General features: G+C 36.7%; 2 protein-coding genes across 3 annotated transcripts in view; one reads left to right on the top strand and one right to left on the bottom strand.

Annotated features, from left to right (window-relative positions):
* Mettl14 (methyltransferase like 14) overlaps positions 1-1,373 on the bottom strand; it is a 38,233-nt gene extending 36,860 nt beyond the window's left edge. For both annotated transcript variants that reach the window (XM_089088817.1, XM_089088818.1), the window contains exon 1: positions 1,275-1,373. In XM_089088817.1, the coding sequence (XP_088944943.1) occupies positions 1,275-1,337 (63 nt within the window). In that variant the 5' untranslated portion in view covers positions 1,338-1,373. The remainder of the gene's footprint in view (positions 1-1,274) is intronic.
* Positions 1,374-24,129: 22,756 nt separating this feature from the next.
* LOC148952056 (trypsin-1-like) overlaps positions 24,130-25,257 on the top strand; it is a 95,341-nt gene continuing 94,213 nt past the window's right edge. Inside the window, exon 1 of the mRNA XM_089089519.1 lies at positions 24,130-24,238. The gene's annotated coding sequence lies outside the window, so the exon portion shown is untranslated. The remainder of the gene's footprint in view (positions 24,239-25,257) is intronic.

Raw genomic sequence — 25,257 nt, 5'->3', positions numbered from 1 at the left:
TTTAGTTTATACGCTCAGGCTGTTGCTGCAAAAGCCAGTCAGACTTGGTATGTTTAAGAGAACTTTCAGTAATTGTTCTCTCTCAGTTGTTTCAAAGCTTTTTAAAGGTTTAATTTAGCCAAAGCTAGAGTTTGGAATTATTATTGTCAACCAGGTTTATAACTCAGACCAGGAAACTCTAGAGTCAATTCAAAAGTTTACAACTTAATACATCAGAGGTCTCTATGACATCTCTTACTCCTCTTGGCTTGAAAAATTGAATTTACCCATACTGGCTTATCACTAAAAGAGAGGGAATATGATTATTATATTTAAGCTGCTCAACCATGAAAAGCTTATCCTAAACATCTTTCAACTATATAATTGGTAAATTTTTACCAAATCATATTATTGACTTACAAATAAAGTAAACATACCACATTATGCCTTTTTTATGCTCTTTCTAAATATAGCCTAATAATCATTTTTGTAGGAAATGAATTTTATCACCACCCCTATTTATACCAATTCATGGTATATATTTGCACATTACAAAGGTGGGGGTTAATTTTATTTCTGATGTAAATGAGAGGTAAGATTAAACTTTCCCCCACCCACCTAATGTGCAAATATATACCCTGAAGTGGCATATATAGGGGTGAGGGCTAAAATTCATTTCCAACAAAAATGATCATTGTTTGTAGAGCATAAAAAAGGGCATCAAGTGGTATATTCACTTTATTTGTAAGTCAATAATATGATCTGGTAAAAATTTACCATGCTGCCTCCCTGCTTAAATTTAGTTTCCTCAAAAGCCTTGCCAAAACTAAGAATAAGCCTGGACAATTCAAGCAGCAAGAGAAACATATCAGTTTTCTTTAGTTTATCTTTGCCTTTTTGGTACTATATGAATCATTTTTCACTATCATTTTTACGTGATTTGAGAAAACTGGCTCCAACTTTGACCCCCCCCCATCAGGATTGTGACCAATTACACCACTGTGTTGCTGGCATGTGTTAAGATAAATATTTGGTATAAGTCTAGGAGCAGTCCAGTAGCCTACATAAGGAAACATGTTAAGAAAATAATTCTTACTTCACAATATGCAGAATAGCCTAACCCCAGTTGGCATATTTGGAAGGGAGAAGACCTTTATCTTCACTTCTTCCCTTGTCTTTCCAGTTTTGCTATCACATTTTTAAAACATTTTGTCTATTCCCTAATAGTTAAATAGAAAAATTAAATTATGGATTTTCAGTGAAAGCACACCACACTAGCCTAGGGTAACAAATACCGTTAAGGCCAAGCATCGTTTTCTTTTTAATGAAAGCTCCTTTCTATGCTTCAACATGTCCATGATTATGTGTTTCTTTTCTTCGGCTTTTGAAAAGACATTAATCTTGTTTATTCTACAGTCTTCTTTTTCTTCTTATTAGATTATAGGCTTTGGATGAATCCATTTAACCTTTTCTGTATTGTCTGATTATGTCAGGGGTCTCCTGGGAAATCAAATATAGAAATTAGACTATTATTATTCAATAATAGACTTTATACATCATTGATGAAACCACCTATATTTAGGCAGTTAAAGACAGCTTTGAACAATTCGGCATCATCAGTTGAAGAGTGTCTCCTATGTGTTAGTTGGTCAATATTAGGGGTTAGCTTAAGGCGCTTGAATATAGCAGATAAAGTTAGCCATTCTTTTTGACGGTTGAGAGTTGCCACAGGGCAACCAAAAAGAACATGGTTGGTAGTCTCATCACAGGCTTGACATAGGCGGCAAATAGGGATCATTCCTGTTGGAATGGTTGTGTTTTGATAGTCGTAAGTCTGGCTGTTAAGGCCAGTAGCATTTGGTCGTATTCTGTTGTACATCTGTGAGTCTTTCCGGGTTGTAAATGGAGAATGGTTTGGTGGACATTGGTTTGCTAGGTAAATTTTTAGGCGCCAATGGTTTACATCTCTTACTGGGGTAGGTCTTCCAGAAATTATTTCAAGCTGAAGGGCAGATTTAGCTATTTCATCTGCCTTGTGGTTCCCTTTTATACCCATTTGACTTGGGATGTACTGGAATTTTGTGGATATACCTTGTTTAAGTAGTTGGTTCAATAGTACAAGAGTGGTGGAGGTATCATTGTCTTGGAAATCTGAATGTTCTGGTGATACTGAGGCAAGGGCTGATTTTGAGTGTTAATAAATTATTAGAGGGGTGTTTCTTGCAGGGTTTGGCGTCTTTATAATGGTTTCCAATGCAATGTTGATGGCAGCTATTTCAGCTGTCATGATACTCACATGATTTTGGAGCCTTTCAGCAGCTGCTATACCTAAAGATGGGAAGTGGACTCCACAAGAAGTCCTGGAATCTGTTTTTGAGCCATCCACAAAAATTGGGAGGTGGTGGATATATCTCTGAGACTCAAATTCATGAAATAATGATTTTACATAGGCAAGGGAAAGGTCTGTTTTAATAGCTGGCGCAAACAAAAGGTTCACTTCTGGGTAGTGGTTAGCCCAGGAAGGTATCCGGGGGTATATTTGAAATAAAGAAGATAAAGGTATGGGGTAGGTCATTTGCGTGGTTGCAAATTCCCGTGCAAGGCCCCTAAAAGCTTCAGGGTTTCTTAGCCAGTCATGTAATCTATGGGAACTGTTACCTTCAATTTTTGGAAAGTAGCGGGCAAGTAGGATGTCTCCACGCATGGCACTAGAGGTGAGACCACTTTCACTGAGGAGGAAGTTGGTTTTGGTGTGATTCCTGAGGCCAAGTACAGCATGGATCATAGTATTCTGGACAGTCTCCAGACTGCATAGTAGCGTATTTCAGCATGAGCCATATACAATTAGTCCATAATCAATCTGAGATCTAATATAAGTCTTACAGACATTTATTAGAGTTTTTTCATGGCAACCCAAAGGCGTGTTGAGTAGCCTTTGTAAGATACACATTTTTCTGAGGCATTTTATTCTCACATTTTCAATGCGGAGCCTGAAGGTTAGTTTTTGGTCTAGAATGAGGCCAAGATATTTGATGTGTTGTTGCTCTTGGATGACAACACTATTTAGGGTTAGTAGGGCAGATTGGGGATTTCTCTTGTTATGAAACTGTACTATAGCTGATTTTGATGGGGCGGTGGGTAGGCATGAATTGTTGGAGAAACATTCAAAGGCATAAAGCGACTTTTGTAACTTGGATCGGGCTAGTTCAAAATCATATGAGGTAGACCATATGATTGTATCATATCCAAACTGATTATTTGTTTGGGGTAGGTTCATATCCCATAAATACAGTGAAAACAGGAGACAGCTCAGGACAGCCCCTCAGGGACGGCCTTTGGAGACAGACTTCTTAGAAGTGATGAAGGAATTTACTTGGAGAACAAAAAAGCGTTCAGATAGGCAACTTTTAAAGAAATTCACTACAGGTATTGGGAAACCCATTTTTGATAATTTTTGCAGTAGGAGTGGATGTTGGATATTACCATATGCGTTTTGGAAGTCCAAGAAGGCTGCAACTAGGATTTGGTTGTCTTTCAGACACTCAGATATGGCGTTGGTTAGGCAAACAAATGCATCAATGGAAGAATGATATTTCCTAAATGCTGTTTGGGTATGTGGGATGAGGTGGTTAGACTCAGCAAACCAGTACAATCGGGAGTGGATTATCTTCTCATATAATTTTCCCAGAACTGGGGTAATCATAATGGGTCTGAAGGAGTTGGGGTCCTCTTTGGGTTTATTTTGTTTTAATATAGGGATGATGAGTGATGTTTTCCAAGCAGATGGGAAGAAGGAATTGCTCCAGGCATTGTTGAAGAGAGATAAGAGTACTTTTTTAAACTCTATTGGAAGGTGTTGGAGCAAAGATGGATGGATCTGGTCGTGGCTGCAAGATGTTTTGGGTTTGATTGAATTGATTGCTTTATTCAGCTCAATCATTGTAAAATCTTGGAGTAGATACTGGGACCCAGGCAAGTCAAAATGGGGTGTTAGGCTGATCTGAGGTGGATTATGAGGGGTGTTTTTGAATTTCTTCTCATAAAAATCTGCTAAAAATTTAGCTTTTTCTTTGTTGGTTTCCAACTGCTGACCATTTAGAGTTAGCTGGTAATGGAAGGGGTTCTGTGTGGAGAATTTGCCACACATCTTGTCCAGGAATTTATGAATCTTTGACTCTTGCGTTTTGTGCGACACTGATAAGAGAAAGTTTTTGCAAGCCTCTTCTTTTGCAAGTTTGATTGTTCTCTTAAGTTTTGCCTCTGCTTGTAGCTTTGCAATATATTTTGCAGTGGATTGATTTCTCTTGAAGGATCTGATGGCATTCCTTTTATTGTGCCAAGCCTCTTGGCAAGAGGATGTCAACCATGGCTTAGAGGGTTTGTTAATCTTTAGTGTTTTAGGGCGTTGGGACTAGGGTATGGTAAGTTTTGAAGCATCAAGAAGTAGTGATGTGAGATTTTTGGAGAGTTGGTTTGGGTCAGTGGAGAGTGAAGAGTAGTCATGGTTTGAGAGAATGTGGGAGAAGTTTGGCCAGTCTGCTTTTTCCCACACATAGTGGGAAATGAAATTATCAATGATGGCCGGGTCACCAATTTTTGTGCATATGGCAAAATGGTCACTTAGGAGGTTGTCTATTCGGTTGACAGTAGTTTTATTAATTAAACTTGATGAAACTAATTGAAGAACAATAGTTGAATAACTCCCACTTTTTTTGCTGAAGTAGGTATTTAGGTGTCTAGGAGTTGCTAGTACTATATTTGTAAAATTGGTGAGGAATTACTCTATGTTTTTTACAGCATTATTTTTAGGTGAAGAACCCCAGATAGAACTATGGGCATTGAAGTCCCCAACAACCACTAGATTTGAATTTGAGAAATTATTAGAAATAAAATTGAAAAAATCATGTCCATTGTTATTACCATTTGGATTATATAAATTAATAACAGTGACCTCCATGTTTGCCAGCCACAACTTTACACCAATTGCATCAATGTCATGACTGAAATTAGGGAGGCTTATACCACAGAATTTGAGGTGAGATCGTACAAGGATGGCAAATCCACCGCCAATTCTATTGGAAGATCTGTCTTTTCTTAGGACATCATAACCAGGAATTTTTAGATTAACTGATGAGTTTAAATGGGTTTCTTGGAGGCATAGTATGTCTATGTTGTGTGAAGAAGTATACTTAAGAAGGTCAGTGATTTTATAGTCATTTAATGATCTCACATTCCATTGCAAAATTGAGGAGGATAGAGGTAACTGAGGGTTAGCCATTGATAGATAGATTTAGTTTATTGAGTATAGTGCTGAAATTTGTGTTGGCTGTGTCCTTAAGATTTTTTGGGAAGTAGGTATTAGCCATCTCTTCTAGAATTGAGGATTTTTTGTCTTCTGTGAGAGATGTTCTGGAGAGTGAGTTGAAGTTGAATATGTACAGGCACAAGTTTGTAAGTAGATTTGGATTTTCTTCTGATATTTCCTTTGGCGATTTTGATGAGGTTCGGTTTGTAGGTTTACTTATAAAAGATTCAGGGTCTTAGTCTCTGGCTGGAAGGGGGGGGGGAAGTCTAAGGTCTTGATTCCAGGGAATGTTTTTTGTGGTTGGGTCCTTGTAGCTTTTTGCTCTAGAGTTTTTTGATTAGGTTGTGTGTTTGGTTCAGAGAATTCAGGTGTATCTGCATTGTGTGCCATGAGTTTAATTTTTGCAAACTGAAATGGGATGTTTTCTTTTTCAGACAACCTGAGAGCCATTGATCTTGCCTTGTATTTTGGGCATACAGATCTGTTGTCAGAAGAATGGGGACCTTTGCAATTAATGCATGATAATTTCTTGTTTGCAGAGTTTGCTGTGTTTGGAGGATGGATGTTTTGGCATAGGTTGCACCTCTTCAGGTTTGTTTTGCAGTGTTGTTTTGTGTGAACCATTATCAGACATATTTCACAATGTATTGGCTTAGCCTTGTACTCTTTGTAGGGCTTTATCTGGCCAAATAGGGATATAGGTTCACTGAAGTTCTCTAGGGTGGAGTCCAGGGTGAAAAGGTAGGATTTAGATGTGTATATGCCATCATTGTTGGGTTTTCCAAGTCTGGTGACTTTTGATACTGATATTTTTTGGCCTTTGCAGTTTATAAGGCCATCCTTTAAGTCAGTTTCGGAATACCGTTAGGGATATTGTATATGACAATTTTTGGTTGGGTAGGGGGAGGACGAATCCATTGCTTTGAATGGACCTTAATGCCTCCAAGGGAGTTAAGTGACAAAAGAGTTGTTTTTGAATTTTCAAAGCCTGCTTGAATAGATATAACAGTCTGCGTCTTTCTGAAGCTCATTTCGTCGATTTCTTTTCTAAGTACAGTACATATTAATTTGTCAAAACAGGTAGCGCTACTATTTTGCATTTTATAACAGACACTAGAATATTATTTTGGAATAGTAGTGTCCTGTGGTGGCGCGGTGGGCAGGGTTGCCACCGGTGACACTTCTGTGCTACTTTTGGCACTTTTTTTAAAGTGGCACTTTTCGGGAAACTTGACACTATTGTGGCACTTTTTAGTAAAAGTGTTTTTTTTTCAAAGTAGCACTTTTTTACCAAAAAGAATTTTTTTCAAAAAAAAACGGAAGGAAAACTGTCAATGTAGAAGCATCAATATCCTTTTTTCTTTCATTTGTCTGTCTCACTGTGCTTAGATACACTCTATTACTATGTTTATGCTCCTTCATACTAATCATAAATCTTATGCTTCATCATCATCACATTGATCATAAATAACAGCCATTTTGGAAATCAAATGATTAATCACCACCAAAAAAAGGAGTGGACGCACTTCCCCCTTTTATCTATTTCCTGGTCACGTAGTTTTGAGTGTAAAAAGTGATAATTCCTTTAAGTTTTGTCTCCAATGTACCTCACACGAAGGATATCCTACAGTTTTGCCAAATAAATTAGTTGAAAGAGTTTGTGTCTGATCGACTATTAGTTGCATTTATCATAGCGTCATCAATAGCTGTGATCTATGTTCGCGGCATTCTGTTTAATATTTTCAGAGAAAAGTTTCAAATACCCAAACGTACTGTAATAGGCCAAATAGTTCATTGTATGCCATTTGTGGAAAAACTGGATGAACAACTCTTAATGTAGACGAGTATTACTGTCCCTTTTTTTCCGTTTTCTCAACAGAAAAAAATGCTCGGACGGCTTTTTCTCTTTTCTTTTTTCTTCCTTTTTTCGCGCTATGAGCAATGTCTACTCAGAACAAAAAAAAAGAAATAAGTACTTTGTGGGGCGAATTCCCATTTTATAGAGTAAGCACCATTTGCGCTTTATTAGGTTTTAAGGGGAGGGCTGGAAAGTTGACAAGAGTGTAAGTGCCGCACAAAGCAGATAATCAGCACCGTCTAAGTAAAATCAATATTACTTTTTGTAGTTTATGGATGGCATTAGAGCCGACTTTTCATGTTTGAAAATTAAAAAATGCGGAAAACTACGCGGATGTGATCCCAAGCCGATTGGCCAATATTTTCAACTTGAAAAGCTTGTTAGTATTAGCGCGAGCGATGCGAAGATCGCAATCGGCAAATTTTCGGAAAATGACACTTTTTATACGAAATTGACACTATTTTGCCACCCAAAGTGGCACCCAAAAAACCTGCTGAGTGACAACACTGGCAGTGAGTTTTGACCTTAGCTTGGTAAGATGAGAACCAGCGAGAATCTTGCTGTAGCGACACACTGCAGGGCCAAAGCAAGGACCTTAGTAGCCAAGAAGCGTCGTTAATCCGATTTTTTTTTTTTTTTTTTTTTTTTTTTTTTTTTTACTTGGAATAGTAGTAAAACAATTTATTCCGGCGAGTAGAGGTTTATGACTACCATAGGGAGGTCTAAATCAAGCATCTGAAGACGTCTTCTATTCATCTTTTCCCTAGCAATACTTCTTACAGTCCAACTAACAATATTGCTTTCCTTTCATCATTATCACCCATTACCAACATTTTTATTGCTAAATCATGTCTTATGGCTAGTTTTTCATATACGGTGAAAAATATTGATCTTCCTAAATGCTACTTAAACCCTTTTAAATTTTTGGTTGAATGCTTAAATTGATTTTTGCTTTAAATTTTGACTCCTGGTAATGGTGACGAGGACTAATTCAAAAGTGGTGCTTTTCCCATTTGAATTCAGTGGGTCAACTGGTTACACAGCCAAAAGGGATTGCTAACCATTATCATCTTCACTTCATATGTTATTGCATTTTTGTAACATATTTTGCTACTGCAAAACATGCAATAGCATCAAGAAATTACCATGGCAGCGAAACGGTTAAAAATAAATGGTTAGGGGGAAAATGTCTGTTTCTCAAGGTCTCAGTCTTCAGTGTTTATTTTTATCAGTAACAGTAGTAGTGCAATTTGTCGCACTAGCCCTAAAGCCGCGGATCAATATAAAGAGGTCTTCAGAAGCTTTAGCATAAAATGAGTAGCTAAATTTGTAAACGGAGGCTCTAAGAACATTTCACTTACGCATTGTCATTTTCACTTCTTTTATACAATATCCATAAGATAGACAAAACTAAAAAAATTAAAATCTTAAAGTAACATGCACTACGCGTCGAAAACGATATTTGGCAATTTCATTGTCATGCTGTTCAACAGTTGTGTTAGTGAGATTCGTTTTCCAAAAACGGAGTTTTCAAAGAATTTCAAAGAGCTGTAGTAAAACCTATGTTCAGCTAAAATAAATTCATATAATAATGCACACTAAAAACAAACAGAAATTACAATCAGTGAATGAATGAAACCTGAAATGAATAGAAAACAAAATAAATAGTCACATAAAACAGAAGTTTAGCACATATTGCTATAGATGAATAAATCAAATATGAAATTTCTTTTAATGAATATACAAGTCAAACTTCCAACAAACAAAAAAATACTACAAACAGGAGTAAGGCTACCGCCCTGGAAATCTTCTAAAGACCAGAGCATCAGACCGATTGTATAATGATATCATATATCAATAAATGATATATATAATATAATATATAATGATATCAATTCCGAAACATTTTAGCAGTTTTTGGTTATCCAATGTTATAACTATATAAGAAAATTTCAAATATGTTCTTTTGTCCCTTCAACCGCAACTGATATATTCTTTTGTTCCTTCAACCCGAACTGACGCTCTGGGTCTTACAAGGCTAAAGGATTGGTAGCCTATTTTTTGTTTGTTTTAGATTTCACCTGATTATTCATTTTAATTCGTTTTCATTTAGGGTTCCATTTGTTCATTGGTAGTGACTTCTATTCGTTTTAAGCTTGAAGTACTACATGAATTTATTGCTGCTCGGCAAAACTTATTTTCTTGAAAATAATTTTTAAAACTTATATTTGATCGTTCTTAATTGGTTAATTGGTTAATATGTGTAAAGTTTGTTCATTGTCTCTGATTAAGAATTGAAATAGTGGACCGTAATTTAAAGTCTAGACAAATCTTGAATGTTTTTCAGAATTTTCGAGCACCTGTAGCTCTTGCCTTGAAATTTTTAAAAACAATTTTACTATAAATTTTTGTGTGGATAGGCAGGGGAATTATCATTCACATAAATTGAAAATATGCATAAATCTCGGTTTACCATAGGGCTGAAATCATCCCTAAATTCTTCCTGTGAATACTCTTGAACATACACTTGCCTTAGTCCACCATTCTATTAAAATAACGTTTTTATATTATATTTTGATATAAAGGTTTGTTTGTTTCAAGAAATGCGCGTCATGGTAATTAATTAAAGAGTTCTGCTTTGTTATTAAAGAAGAAGAAGTCACGAATGAGTATAATTAGGTTTGTTTCCTTGATATGTTCTGTTCTGATTGAGATTCCCTTCGTCCTGATATTTTCATTGAGGTGTCTAAATGGCCAGATTTTTAAAGCCGATCAGGCTAAAAAGAAAAAAAACATCCAGTTAAAGAATTGATACAATCAAATTTTCTTCCAAAATTACTCCTACCCCCAGAAGGTTAAAAACTGCACTGATCATAGGTGTGGAGGGATGGAAAATATCAGTGGGGGATCCCAAGTTTAGTTGCCCTCCTCAAGCAAAAAATTATGTATTTACTCTTGCCTAAACATAATATTTTGAGTTCCTTTGCCCTCCCCAAACATTCCCTGAAAGTTCTTACTAAATTCTTCCAGTAGCTACTGCAACATTTTAGGTATGTTATTTAGACAACCTGGATGAACATACTGTCTTTTGATCTACCTCACAGCTTCACCGTGAATAAATTTAAGGTTCCACTGTGCCAAAGTGTTAAAAATCTTAGGCAAATCAGGTTAGACAGAAACATTTATTGGCCCCTCCCTTTAAACAAAAGCTTTGAAGTCCTTTTCGAAATGATCAAAAAATGAATTTTGGTCCTTTTATGGGTCTCATTATTATGTGAGGAAGGGAGCCGATCCCTTGATTTTTTTTTTGTTTTTTTTTAGGGGGGGGGTGTTAAGTTCCTCTTGGACGAAGGTCCTGCAGATCTAAGTTTGAAATTGACAAGAGGCGGAAATGGCCCATTTCTAAGCCCTTCGATGCTTCTTCCTCCTACAACAAAAAGTTTGAATATTTTGACCTCAAGAAATAATCCTTGAAAGTTTCGAGCCAATTGCACATTCAACACAAAACAAGTCACACTTTTCCATTACAAAACATATGTGTAAATAATTGGCGATCTGCATTATTTACAGCCCTTACCCCAGGAACTATTGGGGTCACATTATCCCTAAAGGCATATTTATTGAACCTTTCCACTTTTTTGAACACGAAAGCTGTCTCAAAATTTTAATCGAACGTCTTGGAGGGCCAAGGGCACAAGGGGGGGGGGGGTGCCCTATAATCACTTTTGTCTCTTAAAAAGGGAACTGAAACTTTCAATTTGCAATTAAATAAGCCGTCTCTGAAGTTTCTATGACCACCCCTTCCATACGAAGTGGACCACGAAAAAAAGTTAATACATTGTAGGCATGGGCATAAGCAGCATCTTGTGTAGAGGGGGGCAGCCGCTTCTGTGATGGAGGGGGGAAGGGTCTTAATAATACTTCCCAAGGTCCTTTGAATATAGGTCTTTAGAAACTAGTCATTCTATAAGAGACCCACTATCCAACTTCCAATTTCAAAGAAAACATAAACACCACAAAAGCGATTTGACACAAATCACATTACGGTTAGATAACAGCTTCTTCTAAGAATTCAATTCCAAAGTTTACAGTTGGGCAAAATTATATATCAAAATTGGTATAGGGGAGACTGGCCCATGTTTAGCCTAAGCAAACAGCTTCAATATAAGAACCTATGGGGCTTTTGGTTGATTTTAAAAGCTCTGACAGATGGTAGTGTATGTTTTCAAAATGTCTGACCTTAAATAATACTTTTACCAAAAATATCAGTTTAGATTAGGTTTTAATGTGATCAACTCTAGAATTTTGTTCAATTTTGTCTGAAAGCCTACGTCTAATTACGAATACTAGAAACCTCGTGTTGTAAACTCACATTGTATTCTCTTATTATTTGCCTGTTTTTGGCAGCTTCCGAGACGTGCCATCTTCACCAGTTTCCTGTTAGTATTTTTTCATCCTGCGGGATAGCGAACTCCCATGTTCGGTCACAATACCTGTGGTAAATTCCGCATGCCGTACCAAGGTGTCCAAAAGTGGGCTATGCTTGTAAAGGCTGTGTAAGCAGCATATTTAAAGGTTGAAGGCAAGCTTAAAACCCAAAACTCTGTTAAATCTGGCGTTGTTTAATCCTGTCAGAATATTAGGTGAACTGAAGTTCCATTCTTTTCTGTTAAATTTTATTCAAGATAAAATGTTTAAAAATAAAACAGAAGAGAAAAGAAAGAAAGGTGGCTGTGATCCGGAAGAAAACACATGATAAATATTTACAGAGGAACGAGAAAAAGGACTAAAAACTTACTTGAAAACGATAGCTGATTTGCTTTTGACTGTATTCCCATAGAAGCTTGTAAATTTGCATACACTTATGCCATTATTAAGAGTATAAAAGTACCGGATAACGGAACTGCATAGGCAGTGGAGACAGTGGAGGAATTACAGGTAAAGATTGGTACCGTGGTTTTATGGATTGCCTTAAAACTCTATCAGTAAAAACGCCAGAAAGTACAAACCTATGACGGACAACTGCTTTAAACCGTCACAGTGCAGGCGCTTTCTTTAACCGCCTATATAAACACATGTTCAGACCACAAGATATTTGAAACAAGTCATTTGAAAAAGTAGCAACTGAAGAACTTAAGGTCCTTTTTTGGAAGGAGACTGGAGCAAGAGACTTGCGCTATCTGACAAGATGAATATTGTCTTAAATACAGAAGTTGAAATAAAACTGCCACCACTGACAGGTGGAACACCAAGATTAGCAGAGCGGCTTACTTTTGGTGTCGATCAGTCAATGTGTTCTTATAAATTAATACTCGTTAGTTTTTTTTTAAACCTTAATGAAATTAATTTTGTAGTTTTTATGCTGACCATATTCTTTCTTAATTTTATAGCCGAAATACAAGCTTTAATGTTCCCCTGGTCACTTTTCCTTTTCTTTTGTTTGGTGGCCAAATATAAGCCAGAGACGGCCGAACCAGTGCTGGGGTGGCCCAGGTTTGGCACTCTTGATCACTTGGATAGAGAGGTATCCAATGGGGACAACGGAGGAATATTTCTAATTTTCTTTTTCACGGATGGTGCTGAATGGGTTAATTTTGCTTTGGCATGCTCAGCAACTTCTTTATCGCTTGAATCAATTCATAGAGAAGTAAACAAGTTAAAACCTGCAGATCGTGGGCAAGTCTCCTATCTATATATCGGACCGAAAATCAATATTGAAGATCGAAACGTAAATGTTGATATCGCAAACGATATTTGGAAATTTTTGTTTGTTTCCAGCTTTTTTAACCATCTACCAGGTAACATCCAACAAAAAATTCCAACATACAAAAATTTCTCGTTAATGTCTAGCGTAAATTTGAAGTTCTAGAGGGGGGGGGCAGCTGTCCTTCCCTGACCCCTTCCCTACACCCATGATTGTAGGTACATTACTTTACTTAGGAAGCGCCAGAGTGCGGCCTCTGACTTGCTAATTGTTATGTTAATTGCCAAAGTGATTTCAGGCAATTTTAAGAATCCTTAATAGACAACTAATCTAAAGCCAGCAAACAAAACTTCTTCCTTTGTTTATAATTAAAAAGAACTCTTATCTCTAAATAGTTCATTATCCTGTTATAAACCATTTTAACGACAGGAAACTGTTTCTAGATTTTTTTTTTTACAGACAAAGTGCTTACGAGACGTTTCCTTTCATTTCATATACTGACCCAGAAAAGAGGCTTCCGATGCAGTTAAGTTCAATACAGATAAAAAAAATAAGCTTTTCTATTTCATTCATACAATTCAAAGAATTTGTAAGCTCGTAAAAACAAAGAGAGGTACAACAAAGAGTTTTTGAATGATCTTCCAAGTAATGTTGCGGGGATGATACAGCTTGGTATCACCAATACTTCTCTAACAGACGATGTAGCTGGATATGATTCATCTAGGATTCCTGCCACTTCTACTTTGGATGTTGATTATTTAGACGACACTCCACTAAGCCGCCGTAGGAAAACAGTCATAACAGTATCGCAAGAGCAGTCTTCAAGATAAACCTCTAAAAATATGGACCTAAAAAAAACAAAACGAAGACACATTCAAAAACGGAAAAGAGAGTAAAGTTTGGAGATTTTCCAATAGAGTCACTGCATTGGGGAGACAAACTCAGTCACATGGTAACTATGATCTAATATGAGTTTTTTGTCAATCCCACGACGAAACAATTAGCGCAAAAATCGTACAGGAAACAACATGATATGCTTCTCAGAATGGTGGTATTAGCTTCCCATTGAGCATTTAAGAACTTGGCCATTTTTTTGGAATGTTGCAATTATCAGGATATCATTGCCTTCCCAGTGAGAAAATGTACTGGTCCAGGCTAGACGATCAACTCATTCTTACAGTTGGAAGAGTCAACGAGCCCCAACAGATTTCAGAATCTGAAGAAGAGCCTACACTTTACAAACAACAATGAGCTCCTGGAAAGCGACAAGATGGTTAAATTGAGGCTACTTGTAGATTCCAAGAATACCAAACTTCAGCAGTATGGGACGTTCCGTCAGGAACTTTTCTTAGATGGACAAATGATATATTTGTTCGGTCGTTACAGCTGCAAGTTTTTAGCCAAAGAAAACCCATTCGGTGTGGATACAAAGCATGGGTGCTAGCTTGTTCTCATGGATATCCCTACGAAATCGTATCTACTGTGGAAGGAATGAGCAATAGTCAGAAGCCCTCATAGGTCCAAAGGTGGTTGCAAACCTATTGCCTGCTATTAATTAAGCAGCCCGTCATGAAGTTTGCATTGATAATTTCTTCACTAGCCACAATCTTCTCACACTGCTTCCCTCGCAAGGATTTCATGCCACAGGCACTGTACATGAAATAGGTTTGAAGGGGTCTTGTCTGGAAGAAACCATAGTTATAGAAAAGAAGGTACGCGGTTATTATGACAACAGGTTAGAGGGGGTGATTTTAGCTGTCAAGTGGAGTGATAGCAAAGCCATTTGTGTAGCAACCATCTACGATTCCATAGAGCCGCTTCACCAGGCAAAAAGAAACTTAATGAGCGAACAAACAGATAATATATGATAGATAAAATATCTATTTCAAAAATTTCTATCACAAGCCCCGAAAGGCCGGATTCGTATTTTGGCATCATGAAAAACACTATAAGCAAAATAAATTATAAAAAAAGTACGGCAATTAAAAAACTGGTAAACAATGCCAGGACAACAATGTCAGAATGGCAGATCATTCCTTAGTAAAAAAAAATATTAAACTGCAAAATGTCACCAAGTTAAAAAGGTAAAAACTGATAAAACTAAAAAAAGAACGATAAATATGCATTAAAAAAGGAACATATAAAAAGGGGGAGGGAACAAAACAAGCGAACGAATATAAAACTTGGGTATCATCAGTACCAAATAATAAAAAAGGAAAGCTAGTGGTTTATTTTATCAGTGATGAAGGGGACAAAGGTTTTTTCATTTCTGGAGGTGAAGTAACGAACGGGGCACAATATAGGAAAGGGTTCCGGAACAGTCTGTGGCAGGCAGTCCATCTTGGGAAAATGTTTTCCACGCGAGGGTTAAAAGATGTTCCAATTAAACAGCCACGCCTTATTAAAAATTATAATCAGGGAACGGGAGACGTTGACCTAGTTGATGCTACATTGTCAGCATACTGACCAATTTTGCAAGGAAAGAAGTGGTAATGAATCATAGCCCAAAAACTTCTTTGCACACTCATGGTCGTAGCTTGGTGGTTCTATCGTCACTTGCGTGACGGTGACGTGGCTGCAAAGATCCCACAGCCAAAATTCCTCCTTAAAGTAGTTCAATATCTTTTCAACAACGGAACCTACCAACCAGGTTATGCCGGGAGCTCAGGGTCTCTGCGGACCTACCCTAAGTTTTCCACCGCTCATGTACTGGTGACGGTAGAGAAGCAGGGTTTATGCCAAGAGTGCAAAAAAAAAAAAAAAAAAAAAAAAAAAAAAAAAAAAAAAAAACGCGGCTAGAGTGCTGAGAGATCTGCGTCAAACTGTACTTGAAATGATACCACGAGCAATTCCATGCTTAACTTGGATTTGTCTTTTATACTAAGTTTCAATAAACATGACAAAAGATACGTATCTATATATTTCTTTGAGTTCCAATGACAGTATGGCCATACATCCTAACACTAACGCATTGCCATACGCCTAAGGCTCCCATATGGGAACATAGCACCATGGTTACACCGTTAGTGCGAAAAAAATATTTGGTACTACAAATCTTAAGACTGAAGCATATTTCAATGCACTAAAGCAAACACTGACAATTTTTACCAATAACTGGTCTTGGGCGTTATTGGGTTAATTATTTCTTCACAGCCTATCTTACATATATCAATAAAACTAATGCAAATAAATTAACTGGTGATATTTCCCTATATTTGTAGGATTACAGAAAACTAGCGCTTTACTGAAAACACAAAAGTCAAGCATAAAAAACAGGAATATTGATTTAGGAGTCAAAATTACATACGTAGCCTCACAACAACAAACTAATTTATAGTGCTTTTCATCATTGCAGCTTTCATTTTGCAACTTTGAGCGGTTCCAGAACCACATGCCTACACTTCTCCAACCACTAAGTGGCAAGAGGTTGGGGTCAGGGGCTTAATTTTCTATGGGACAGAGGGGGTAACTGCCCCTCCCAGACCTCAGTTTTCATCCAGCCCCCAGTTCCCCCCGCCCTCCCATCTGAAATTTAGTTACTCCAAAAATGTTGTCAAAACTAAAACAAGCCTGCATAATTAAAGATCCACTGAAACAGGCCAGTTTTTGTCAGTACATCTTTATCTTTTCATTACTATACGACTAGTTTTTCAGTTTTCTCCTTCATTTTCACTTGATCTGGGAAAATTGGCTCCAACTTTGACACCCCCCCCCCCACACACACACAGGATTTTGACAAAGTTACGCTATTCGTTGGGGTTGGGGTATGCATTTAGTGATCTACTCAGAATGTTGTTGCAAACTATGAACTGGGTGACCTCTATTCCCTTTCGAATCAATATGCTAGCTATAATGACTTCCTGGAGCAGGCACGAAAGCATGATTACATCGTATTTACAAAAATCGGAAAATTATATTGAAATTATTGTATAGAAGGGAGAAAACCATACTTGAAAAAAAAAACAAAAAAAAACCAAGCATGAATTGAACGCAAGACACTCTATTTTGAAGTCGAACACTGTACCGACAGAATCACGCCTCTGATAATCCGATTTGATATGTCAGTGCTTATACCTTAATTGCGTAGCTTATTAAGGGGGCTTGGAGGAGGAACATACGAGAGGTGTTCTTTCAAACCTCCAGTTACGGATTTTGGACCAAAATTATTACAATGATGATTTCATTTTATAGTTCCAAGCTTTCCTGCTTAAGAAATGACATCAAATGTATTGTTTTTAGTGCTATATCATACTTACGGATGATGGAATTGATAAACATCACTTAGATATGAGCATTAGGTTTCAAATGAGCCATTAAACGTCATTATAAAATGTTCTGGTAGCCCACTAGTCCCAGCTTTTCCACTTGAGACATGGCACCAAAAGTGCCATTTTTAGTGCCATTTGGAACTTACTGATGGTTGAATTTATAGGAAGGACGCAGATATGAGCAATATCTTTTATATGAGCTATTAAAAGGCTGTCTCGATACCTGCGATACCAATACGCATAATAACTATACGCCAATGCCGACACGCGTGATATCAATATGTCCGATACCAATACGGTGTGCAGCCCTTTCCCCAGGGACTAAGGAGGGTCATATCATCACCAAAACCAAAGATATTTGACCTTTTAACCATATTGAACAAAATGGCTATCTCAAAATTTGTTTTTGGATAACTTTGGGGGGGGGGCTTTAGGGAGGGGGTTAGTTACCCTCCAATCTCTTTGGTCACTTAAAAAGGGCATTAGAAAATTTAATTTCAGTTCGAATGAGCTATTACACATCTCTCTATGATTTTTTGGTCACCCCCTAGCCTTGCTAGAAAAAAAGGAAAATAAAAAGCGGGAGACATATCAGTGCTACCCATGCAAAAAGCCATTTTCTTCTTTTTTTTCGAAATCACCATAAATTTCTTTTCGCAATTAAATTTTATTGTTAAGACAAACCGAAATAATAACTACCATACCTGAATCAGTGTCAGACAATTTTGTTTTCACTAGGTAGTTTTTTTCTAAACGCATTTTTTTACTTTTGGTTGCTATGGGCTGTGGTTCCCTCTTTACTAGGTTGCAGCTGCCGTTGCAAGCTGCGATGAAAATACTTACTAAGAGACAATTAAAACACTTAAAGAAACTAAATAAGGTAAAGGTATATTAAGATTCGTCGCAAAAAATATTGTTAAAACTTTCATAATTCTAAGATTTGAATGTGCCTTTCAAATTGCTTTACAACTGCTTAGCTTTTTAATGAGACTTTACACACCAATGATCAGAAATTCAAAATGAGTCCATATCTAGAGAGTAAAATTAAATTGCAAAAATCACAGGATATTACCCCTCTTCCGCCTTTGAACAGAATAAAGTTTCTGAAGAAGCAGGAAAAAGAGTGACACTATAGACTAGACCTCAAACTTGGTCTGAACTCTAAGTTTAGTTTTTCTCACTAATTAAAACATTAATAATAATAAATACTTGCAAAGGAATATATCCTGTCTTTCCTGGAATTAAGTGATTTCTATTTTTTATTATTATTATTAATTTCGTAGACCACACTGCTTTTCCATTTATAGAATTTAAGAGAGAAAAAATGGGTACAATTTAAATAAAACAGAGGAACAAAAAAAGCAAACTTTCAAAATTAAAAATTCGAATATTTAATAAATTCATTTAATGTATAATACATAAGTTTCTTTGACTTGTTGCCATATATAACCTTATATTGCCTATATAGTTCAAATGATCTTAACCTTGTAATTCTATTCATGGGTGATGTCCGGGAGGTTTATGTAAGTTCTTTCAAATAAATATAGTATTTCATTTTTACTAGATCTCATTGCCAATATGAAATTACGCGAGAAACAATTTGGTTTACCAGAGACAATTCTTTTGTCATTTCTGTGTGCTTCTTAAAGCTTTTATAGAGGTTGCAGTATTTGGGAGGCTATTAAGATCTGAGTTTTATTTACTTGTTTGTTGTTTTGTTTGTCTTTTTCTTTATATGTTATGTTTAATTTAATTCAACTTTAATTTTTTTCCGTTGATAATGGCTCCCGGACGTGGAGTCGAAATATTCGGATTCTTGTTATTTAAAGTTTTTATTTGTTCCACTGTTTTAGTTAAATTATACCCGTTTTTTCTTCTCTTAAACTTCTATTTTTTATCCATATTTTCAATGACAGAAGCAAGTTTTGTTCTGTTTGAAACCCTGTTTTAACATGCTGTTCTAAGATATCCATACGCTTAAAAACTATATTATTTTGGAATCCTCTCTAATGAGGAGAAAATTAGGGTTGGAGGCCAAATTTTCTTTAAATCTTAAACCTTCAAATTCAGCATATAGACCTGTTACTTAAATAGATACCAGATGAGATAACATCAGCCATCGCGTGGCTAACAAGAACGATGAAGTAATCGTAAAACTAATAATTTTTTTATTGCCAGACCTAAAGAGCAGGTTCTATCCTGTGTCAACTCGGCTGTGATAATTAAAAGTGCGACATATGCCCTTTAGGTCAAAAAGGAGTTATGTATGTGTCGTGGGTAAACATAAAAGAAGGAATCGAATGGTGCAGTCAGAGTAGTCCTATCTTTTACCGTTACAGTTGTGTTCGATGGCTATATTCTCGTATTTTAAGTCAGTACGTGTTTTATCAATTTGTAAGACAAAAAGTCCATCGCATCTGTAATTATAAGAGTTGAGTTTTGATTATGGCCAAGTAAGAAAAATTGCAAATATGAAACCATACCACTTCTTTGTTGTTGTCAAAATTTTACGTCCTTTAGAATTTTGAAAGATGCGTCTTCATTGTAAAAGTTTTCATGGGCCATTTGTTTTTCCATCACGTCTCTTGCTCCCTACAGATTAAAGGATTAATCATTTCAACACGAAATAACGATACCTTTAGATTTTGTGCGGCTGACTTTACGCATAGTTAATTCGAGTTTCCCTTATAATATAAAAGTGCTCCGTGGGCATACTAAGTACTTTCACTTTTGTAGTAATGCTCCAAAATGCCAGTGATAACATAAAAGCTTACTTTGGGTATTTTCTTTTTGGCACTGCAGTGGTAACTAATACAATCTTACCAGATACCATAAAAATGTAAGGCAAAAGAATTCTGCAATGAAGTAACAAACAAATTTTTAAAAGTAACAAATCAAAATTAATAATAACAAAACCTATAGAGATTTTTCTATATAAAGTTGCATTTTTAGAAAAAAAGAACTTTTCTTCATGAATTCTATTTTGGCTTCCGAGCAAAGTACTCAACCCTGCATGCATGTGCAACTCTTCAATTTCCTACTTTTGGCGCTTGATTCGGGTCTGATTCCTGCCGCTGCATTTTTAGACATCCGAAAGGCTTCCGATTCCTTGACCCACCAGATTCTGCTTTCTAAATTATCTTATTACGGTATAAGAGGGAATGCTTACGCTTGATTTGATTCCCAGTTGTTTGGAAGGGTTATGTCCGTGAATCCTCTTTTCCGCTTGCCGTCTCAAGTTGAGCTTAGGGTCCTGCAAGGTTCAGATATAGAGGCAAACCTATTCCTTGTTTACGTCAATAGTTTACTATGACGGTTACGTCAGATTACAAACCAAACACCAACTGTTCGTTATTGTCTCCACGCCCACAAATAGAGATCTCCATCAATAGGTGAAGCCACACTACTTACCTTCGCTGACAATAGCACCGTTGACGGCGTTGACACTGCTGTCACAGCGGAGCCTAAGATTCGTATGCTACAGACGGTTTTGTTTGAGAGAGTAATTCTATTGTACCAATCTAATTGGCTGGTCCCAAATATTACTAAGTCGAACTTCCTGGTTTTCTCGTGAATTTTTCTGGCTTGCCCCAAACTTCCGAAAATTTCATCTTTCAAGGGGTCCTCCCAGTAGACCTAGTTGTCGATATGTACGGCTCCAAGGCATTCTTCTTGAAGAGAATCTTCGTTCAGGGAATCTTCCTTCTGGGGTTGCTTAAAGGGGGTGGAAGGGGGCGAAAAAATTTTTTTTTTCATTTTTGACATTTAGGAAGCTTTTTTTTACACTAAAATGTTCAGAAAAATCGCCGAACAACATATCCAAAATCCCCAAACGTACAGAAATAACAAAATCAAAAAACAAATTTTTCACCCCTTTCACCCCATTTAAGAAGCCCCAGAACGTTTTCCAGGCGGGCGATTTTCGCGAATTTTGGATATGTTGTTCAGCAATTTTTTTTCAACATTTTAGTGCAAAAAAGCTTCATAATTGTCAAAAAAGAAAAAACCTATTTTTTTTTCCCTTCCACCCCCTTTAAGCAGTCTTAGAAGATTTTTCCGACGGGCGATTTTATCAGATTTTGGATATGTTGTTCAGCGATTTTTTCTGAGTATTTTAGTGTAAAAAAAGCTTCCTGTCAAAAATGGAAAAAACCTATTTTTTGCCCCTTCCACCCTCTTTAAGCAGCCCCAGAAGGTTTTCCCGGTAGGCGATTTTGGCGGGTTTTGGATATGTTGTTCAGCGATTTTTTCTGAACATTTTGGTGTAAAAAAACCTTTTGTTGCAATTTTGTCCCGGTCAAACCGTACTTTTACTGGACTAATAAATATTTGTCTTCTGTTCCTTTGAACAGAGTTGACCGGCTAAATGTTAAATAACTTAAACCACGTCCTGGCAGTCAAGCATCCAGTGGCCCAGTCAGGTTGGGACGTAAAACAAAAAACAAGGTAGGGAAGGCTGAATGTGTGACTGAAGCTTACTATTTTGGACCGATAGTACTATATTTTAGAATTTATGCATAATAAAATCAATATTTGCAGCTAATTTCGTTTGAGACCTCTCGTATCATGACTGGGAATGACATTGCATGGGTAAAAAAAAAAATATAAAGAGTAATATTAAAACCCTTGACGAACAGAAATAAAGTTAGGGTCAACACTGTAGCATTGAGGTAGTAAATAATAACGTTTATGCATGTGTTTCTAGTGTCCAACAGCCCCCCACCACCGAGAAAAATCTAACCACCGATTATTTAGCTGAAAGACAGACACGATGAACCCGTTTGAACTAGAATTATGTACAGATTTTAAAGTGAGCTTTGAACTTTGACTTTATTAAATATAAACACACAAATAAAACACAACTCCAGGGACTGATCAATGATCCCTAGGGAATGATTTTCAATTTGTATGATTCGAGGAGCAAGGTGGGTCCCAAACCCCCGTGGACACAGTGAAACAAAATTTCCTAGTGAAGTGAAGAGTCGAATGAGGGATTTGGAGGAATCACTGGTCCAATTTGGTTATCCGATAAGGCAGTTAAAAAGCTTTGCGTGGTACTGGTTCAATAAATTCAAACAAAGACATAAATTCATAAAATATCAACCTTTCAGCTAAAACGTTGGCAATGAAGGAGGACTAAATGCATCTTAGATTCAGCTCGGTTTTACACCAAGTCAGGGATTAACTCTACATATTTAGGTAGATTTTACGAGTCAGTAAATATTGTGGATATATCTTGTAATGACTACAAAGCAATAATTTTGTTTGTTTAAAGTTTCTCCTTCGCTCTTTACTTCCATCAGAAAAACTTTTTTGTTAAAATTGTGTATTATACATACATAGCTTTTACTTCAAATCCTTCCTAAACTCTTCCTAAACAAACTGGAATTTTGTCAAAGAAAGAGTACAAAGGGTGCAATACCTTCCGGATCTCCTAGAAATTAAAGATAAAAATACCTTTGCTTAAGAAATGCTGTCCTATATGAAATATATAGAAATTTTAGAAAATTGAAGGACATTAAGCAAATTTTGGACGCATAGTTAAAACAATTTACAAGAATTCGCATGATTGCTATTGCAATTTTTCTGCTGTAAACCCCTCTCAGTCAGTTTTCGACCACATAGATTTGTGTGGTAACCATTTCATGCTTCCCTGCATTTCTATTCCAGAAACTGCGCAAAAAAATGCCATTTTTGGTGCCGTACGGCATTTTACGGTGAAATTACCGAGATGAATTTACAAAGAGCACATAGATCATGATCAAGAGCTGTAAAATGAGCCATTAAACATCTCTCTGTGATTTACAGTAGCCTGCTACTTCTGTTAGGCAGCCCATGATTTGTGAAACTTACAAGGGGGATGGGAGGGAGAATATAAAAGAGGGAGGATTGAAAAATCCTAAACTTCCGGCTTAAGCTTTTCAGCCATGGAGATTATGTTAGTACTCTTTTGATTCTTCCCAGTCTTTCCATTCCAGGAATGGCACCCAAAGTGCGTTTTTTGGTTCCATACAGGTAGTTCTTCCAAGGCTTATATTTTAAAAACGAATCTTAAAATTTTGGCTGCTATGGAGTATGGATCGTGGTTCGCTGTTTACTAAATTGGAGCTATTGCTGCGACTATGAGTTGGCTTAATGCTCTGAGATGTTTCCTCTTTCTTGAAAGTGACCAAAAATCCTTGCTACGAACAATGTCCAGGGAATCATAATACATCTCTATAATAGAATCGAGCTAGTATTTCCAGCCATACCTAGAGGTACGTTCCAGAAGCAAGTTAAAAATACACATAACTAACCTTATTTTTTTTATCAACTTTATCTTAAAATGGCTGATACCTCCAAATTCAACCATTCATATGCTCATAATAAGCGAAAGAGACCAACATTTTAGTTCTTTCTGCACTTATACCCGGTGGGGTAATTCCTGAGGGGGTGGGGGGGAGGGGGGAGAGCAAAGTTGGAGCCAATTTTTTCAAATCAAGTAAAAATGACAGTGAAAACTGAAAAATGGGCCATATAATACCATAAAGGCAAAGATATACTAAAGAAAACTGACCTGTTTCTGTGGATCCTTGAATCATGCAGGCTTATCTTAGTTTTGACAAGATTTTTGAAGAAACTAAATTTCAGCTGGGGAGAACTAGGGTCTGGGGGGTTTAAAGTGGGGTCGAGTGGGGTAGTTCCTCCCCCTGCCACATAACAAATTACGCCCCTGCTTACAACGCAATAAATAAACAATTATAGTTGATGATAACTGTCTTTTGAAAGGCACTAGTCAACGGTTCTATTCGTTTTGTTTCGCAGGAAGTATCGATAGTAAAATATGTTAGGTTCAATTTGTCAATTTGCAATGTTTATTTTGCTTTTGTCTGGTCCGCGTGTACAAGTGATGCATTGTCAAAAATTATATAAAAAACGCGAATAGTCTAAGAGCACTAAAAAGGGAGAGTCTTGAGTGACCATGATGGTATTATGTGTGAAGTTCACTTTCGTTCAACCATACATCAGTAGTTGTTACGTCTTCTGTGTTTCACGTAGTTGCGTTTGGTAGTAATCTCGTTTTGTTGTATTGTCTAGGCTGGTAGTAATTTAGAAAAAAAGTGATATCTATTTGTAAAGAATTGGTAAGTTTTGGTACTGTTTTTAAAGTTTGACATGGTAGAAGGATAAACTAAAAAGGCAGTCATTATTTTTTTCAGTAATATCTTTGCCTTTTTTTTTCAATGACATAGATGTGTCATAGTGAATATTATAGATTTTTATTTTATGGCCTCTTATTAAACATAACAATAGCAAATTTTACTTCATTACATTCAGAATATTTTTACTTATTGATGGGTATGGGACGTAATTACGATGGCGGAAATTGTCATAACTGTTTAGAAAGAGCAGTCAAGCCGTGTAGACTTTTCCTCCATCCCAGTCTGTTCGGAGATGGACTATACCCTCTACTCTCCGTCCCATGAATTTTTATCTGCTTTAAACCTTTTCTTTCTACATACCCCCCCCCTCTGAAAATAAATTGAGGACCTGCTTTTCATTGGACCCTAGATGAATTGCCGATAAGCGTGATTTTTTACCAGCATTTTACTCTTTATCCTTGAAATGTATATAGATTTATAGTGTAGTGTTTATATACAGATTTATAGTGTAGTGTTTATATATAGATTATAGTGTAGTGTTAGCGTATAGATTTAGGCTACAGATTTATTCAGTCAATAAGCCTCTAGTTGACCTAACGGTTGGACCAAAGAGAATGGGAAACTTAAGAGATAGGTCTTCTGCAATTAATATGGGAAGATTTGAATTAAAAACTACTACTGACAGTTATGTGTGGCGTCTGGCGACTTCATAAAAAATAGAAAATGCATGAAGAGACAACTATGCAGTAATTTAGGGTCATACTAAGTCGCCAAGCACTAGATGGAGCTAGTTTTGCTTTTGGGCACTAGTGCTAGTTTCCACTCTGTTAACTTACCCATACTCCACGTTGGACCGTAAATAATGCCAAGGGATTCCACTGTCGAATCTGGTATCGTCGAGGACAAGAATAGAATAGGTTAAATTAGCGCCACTAAAAACGATAGATTCCGTTTTCTCCATGTTTACCCGCAGTCACATTCTTCTGAGTAGGGTCACTAAG

Source organism: Artemia sp. Qi Xiang Cuo, chromosome 5 (assembly GCF_049724085.1).
Source record: "Artemia sp. Qi Xiang Cuo chromosome 5, ASM4972408v1, whole genome shotgun sequence".
NCBI lineage: Eukaryota > Metazoa > Arthropoda > Branchiopoda > Anostraca > Artemiidae > Artemia > Artemia sp. Qi Xiang Cuo.
This window is presented reverse-complemented; position numbering and strand designations above follow the sequence as displayed.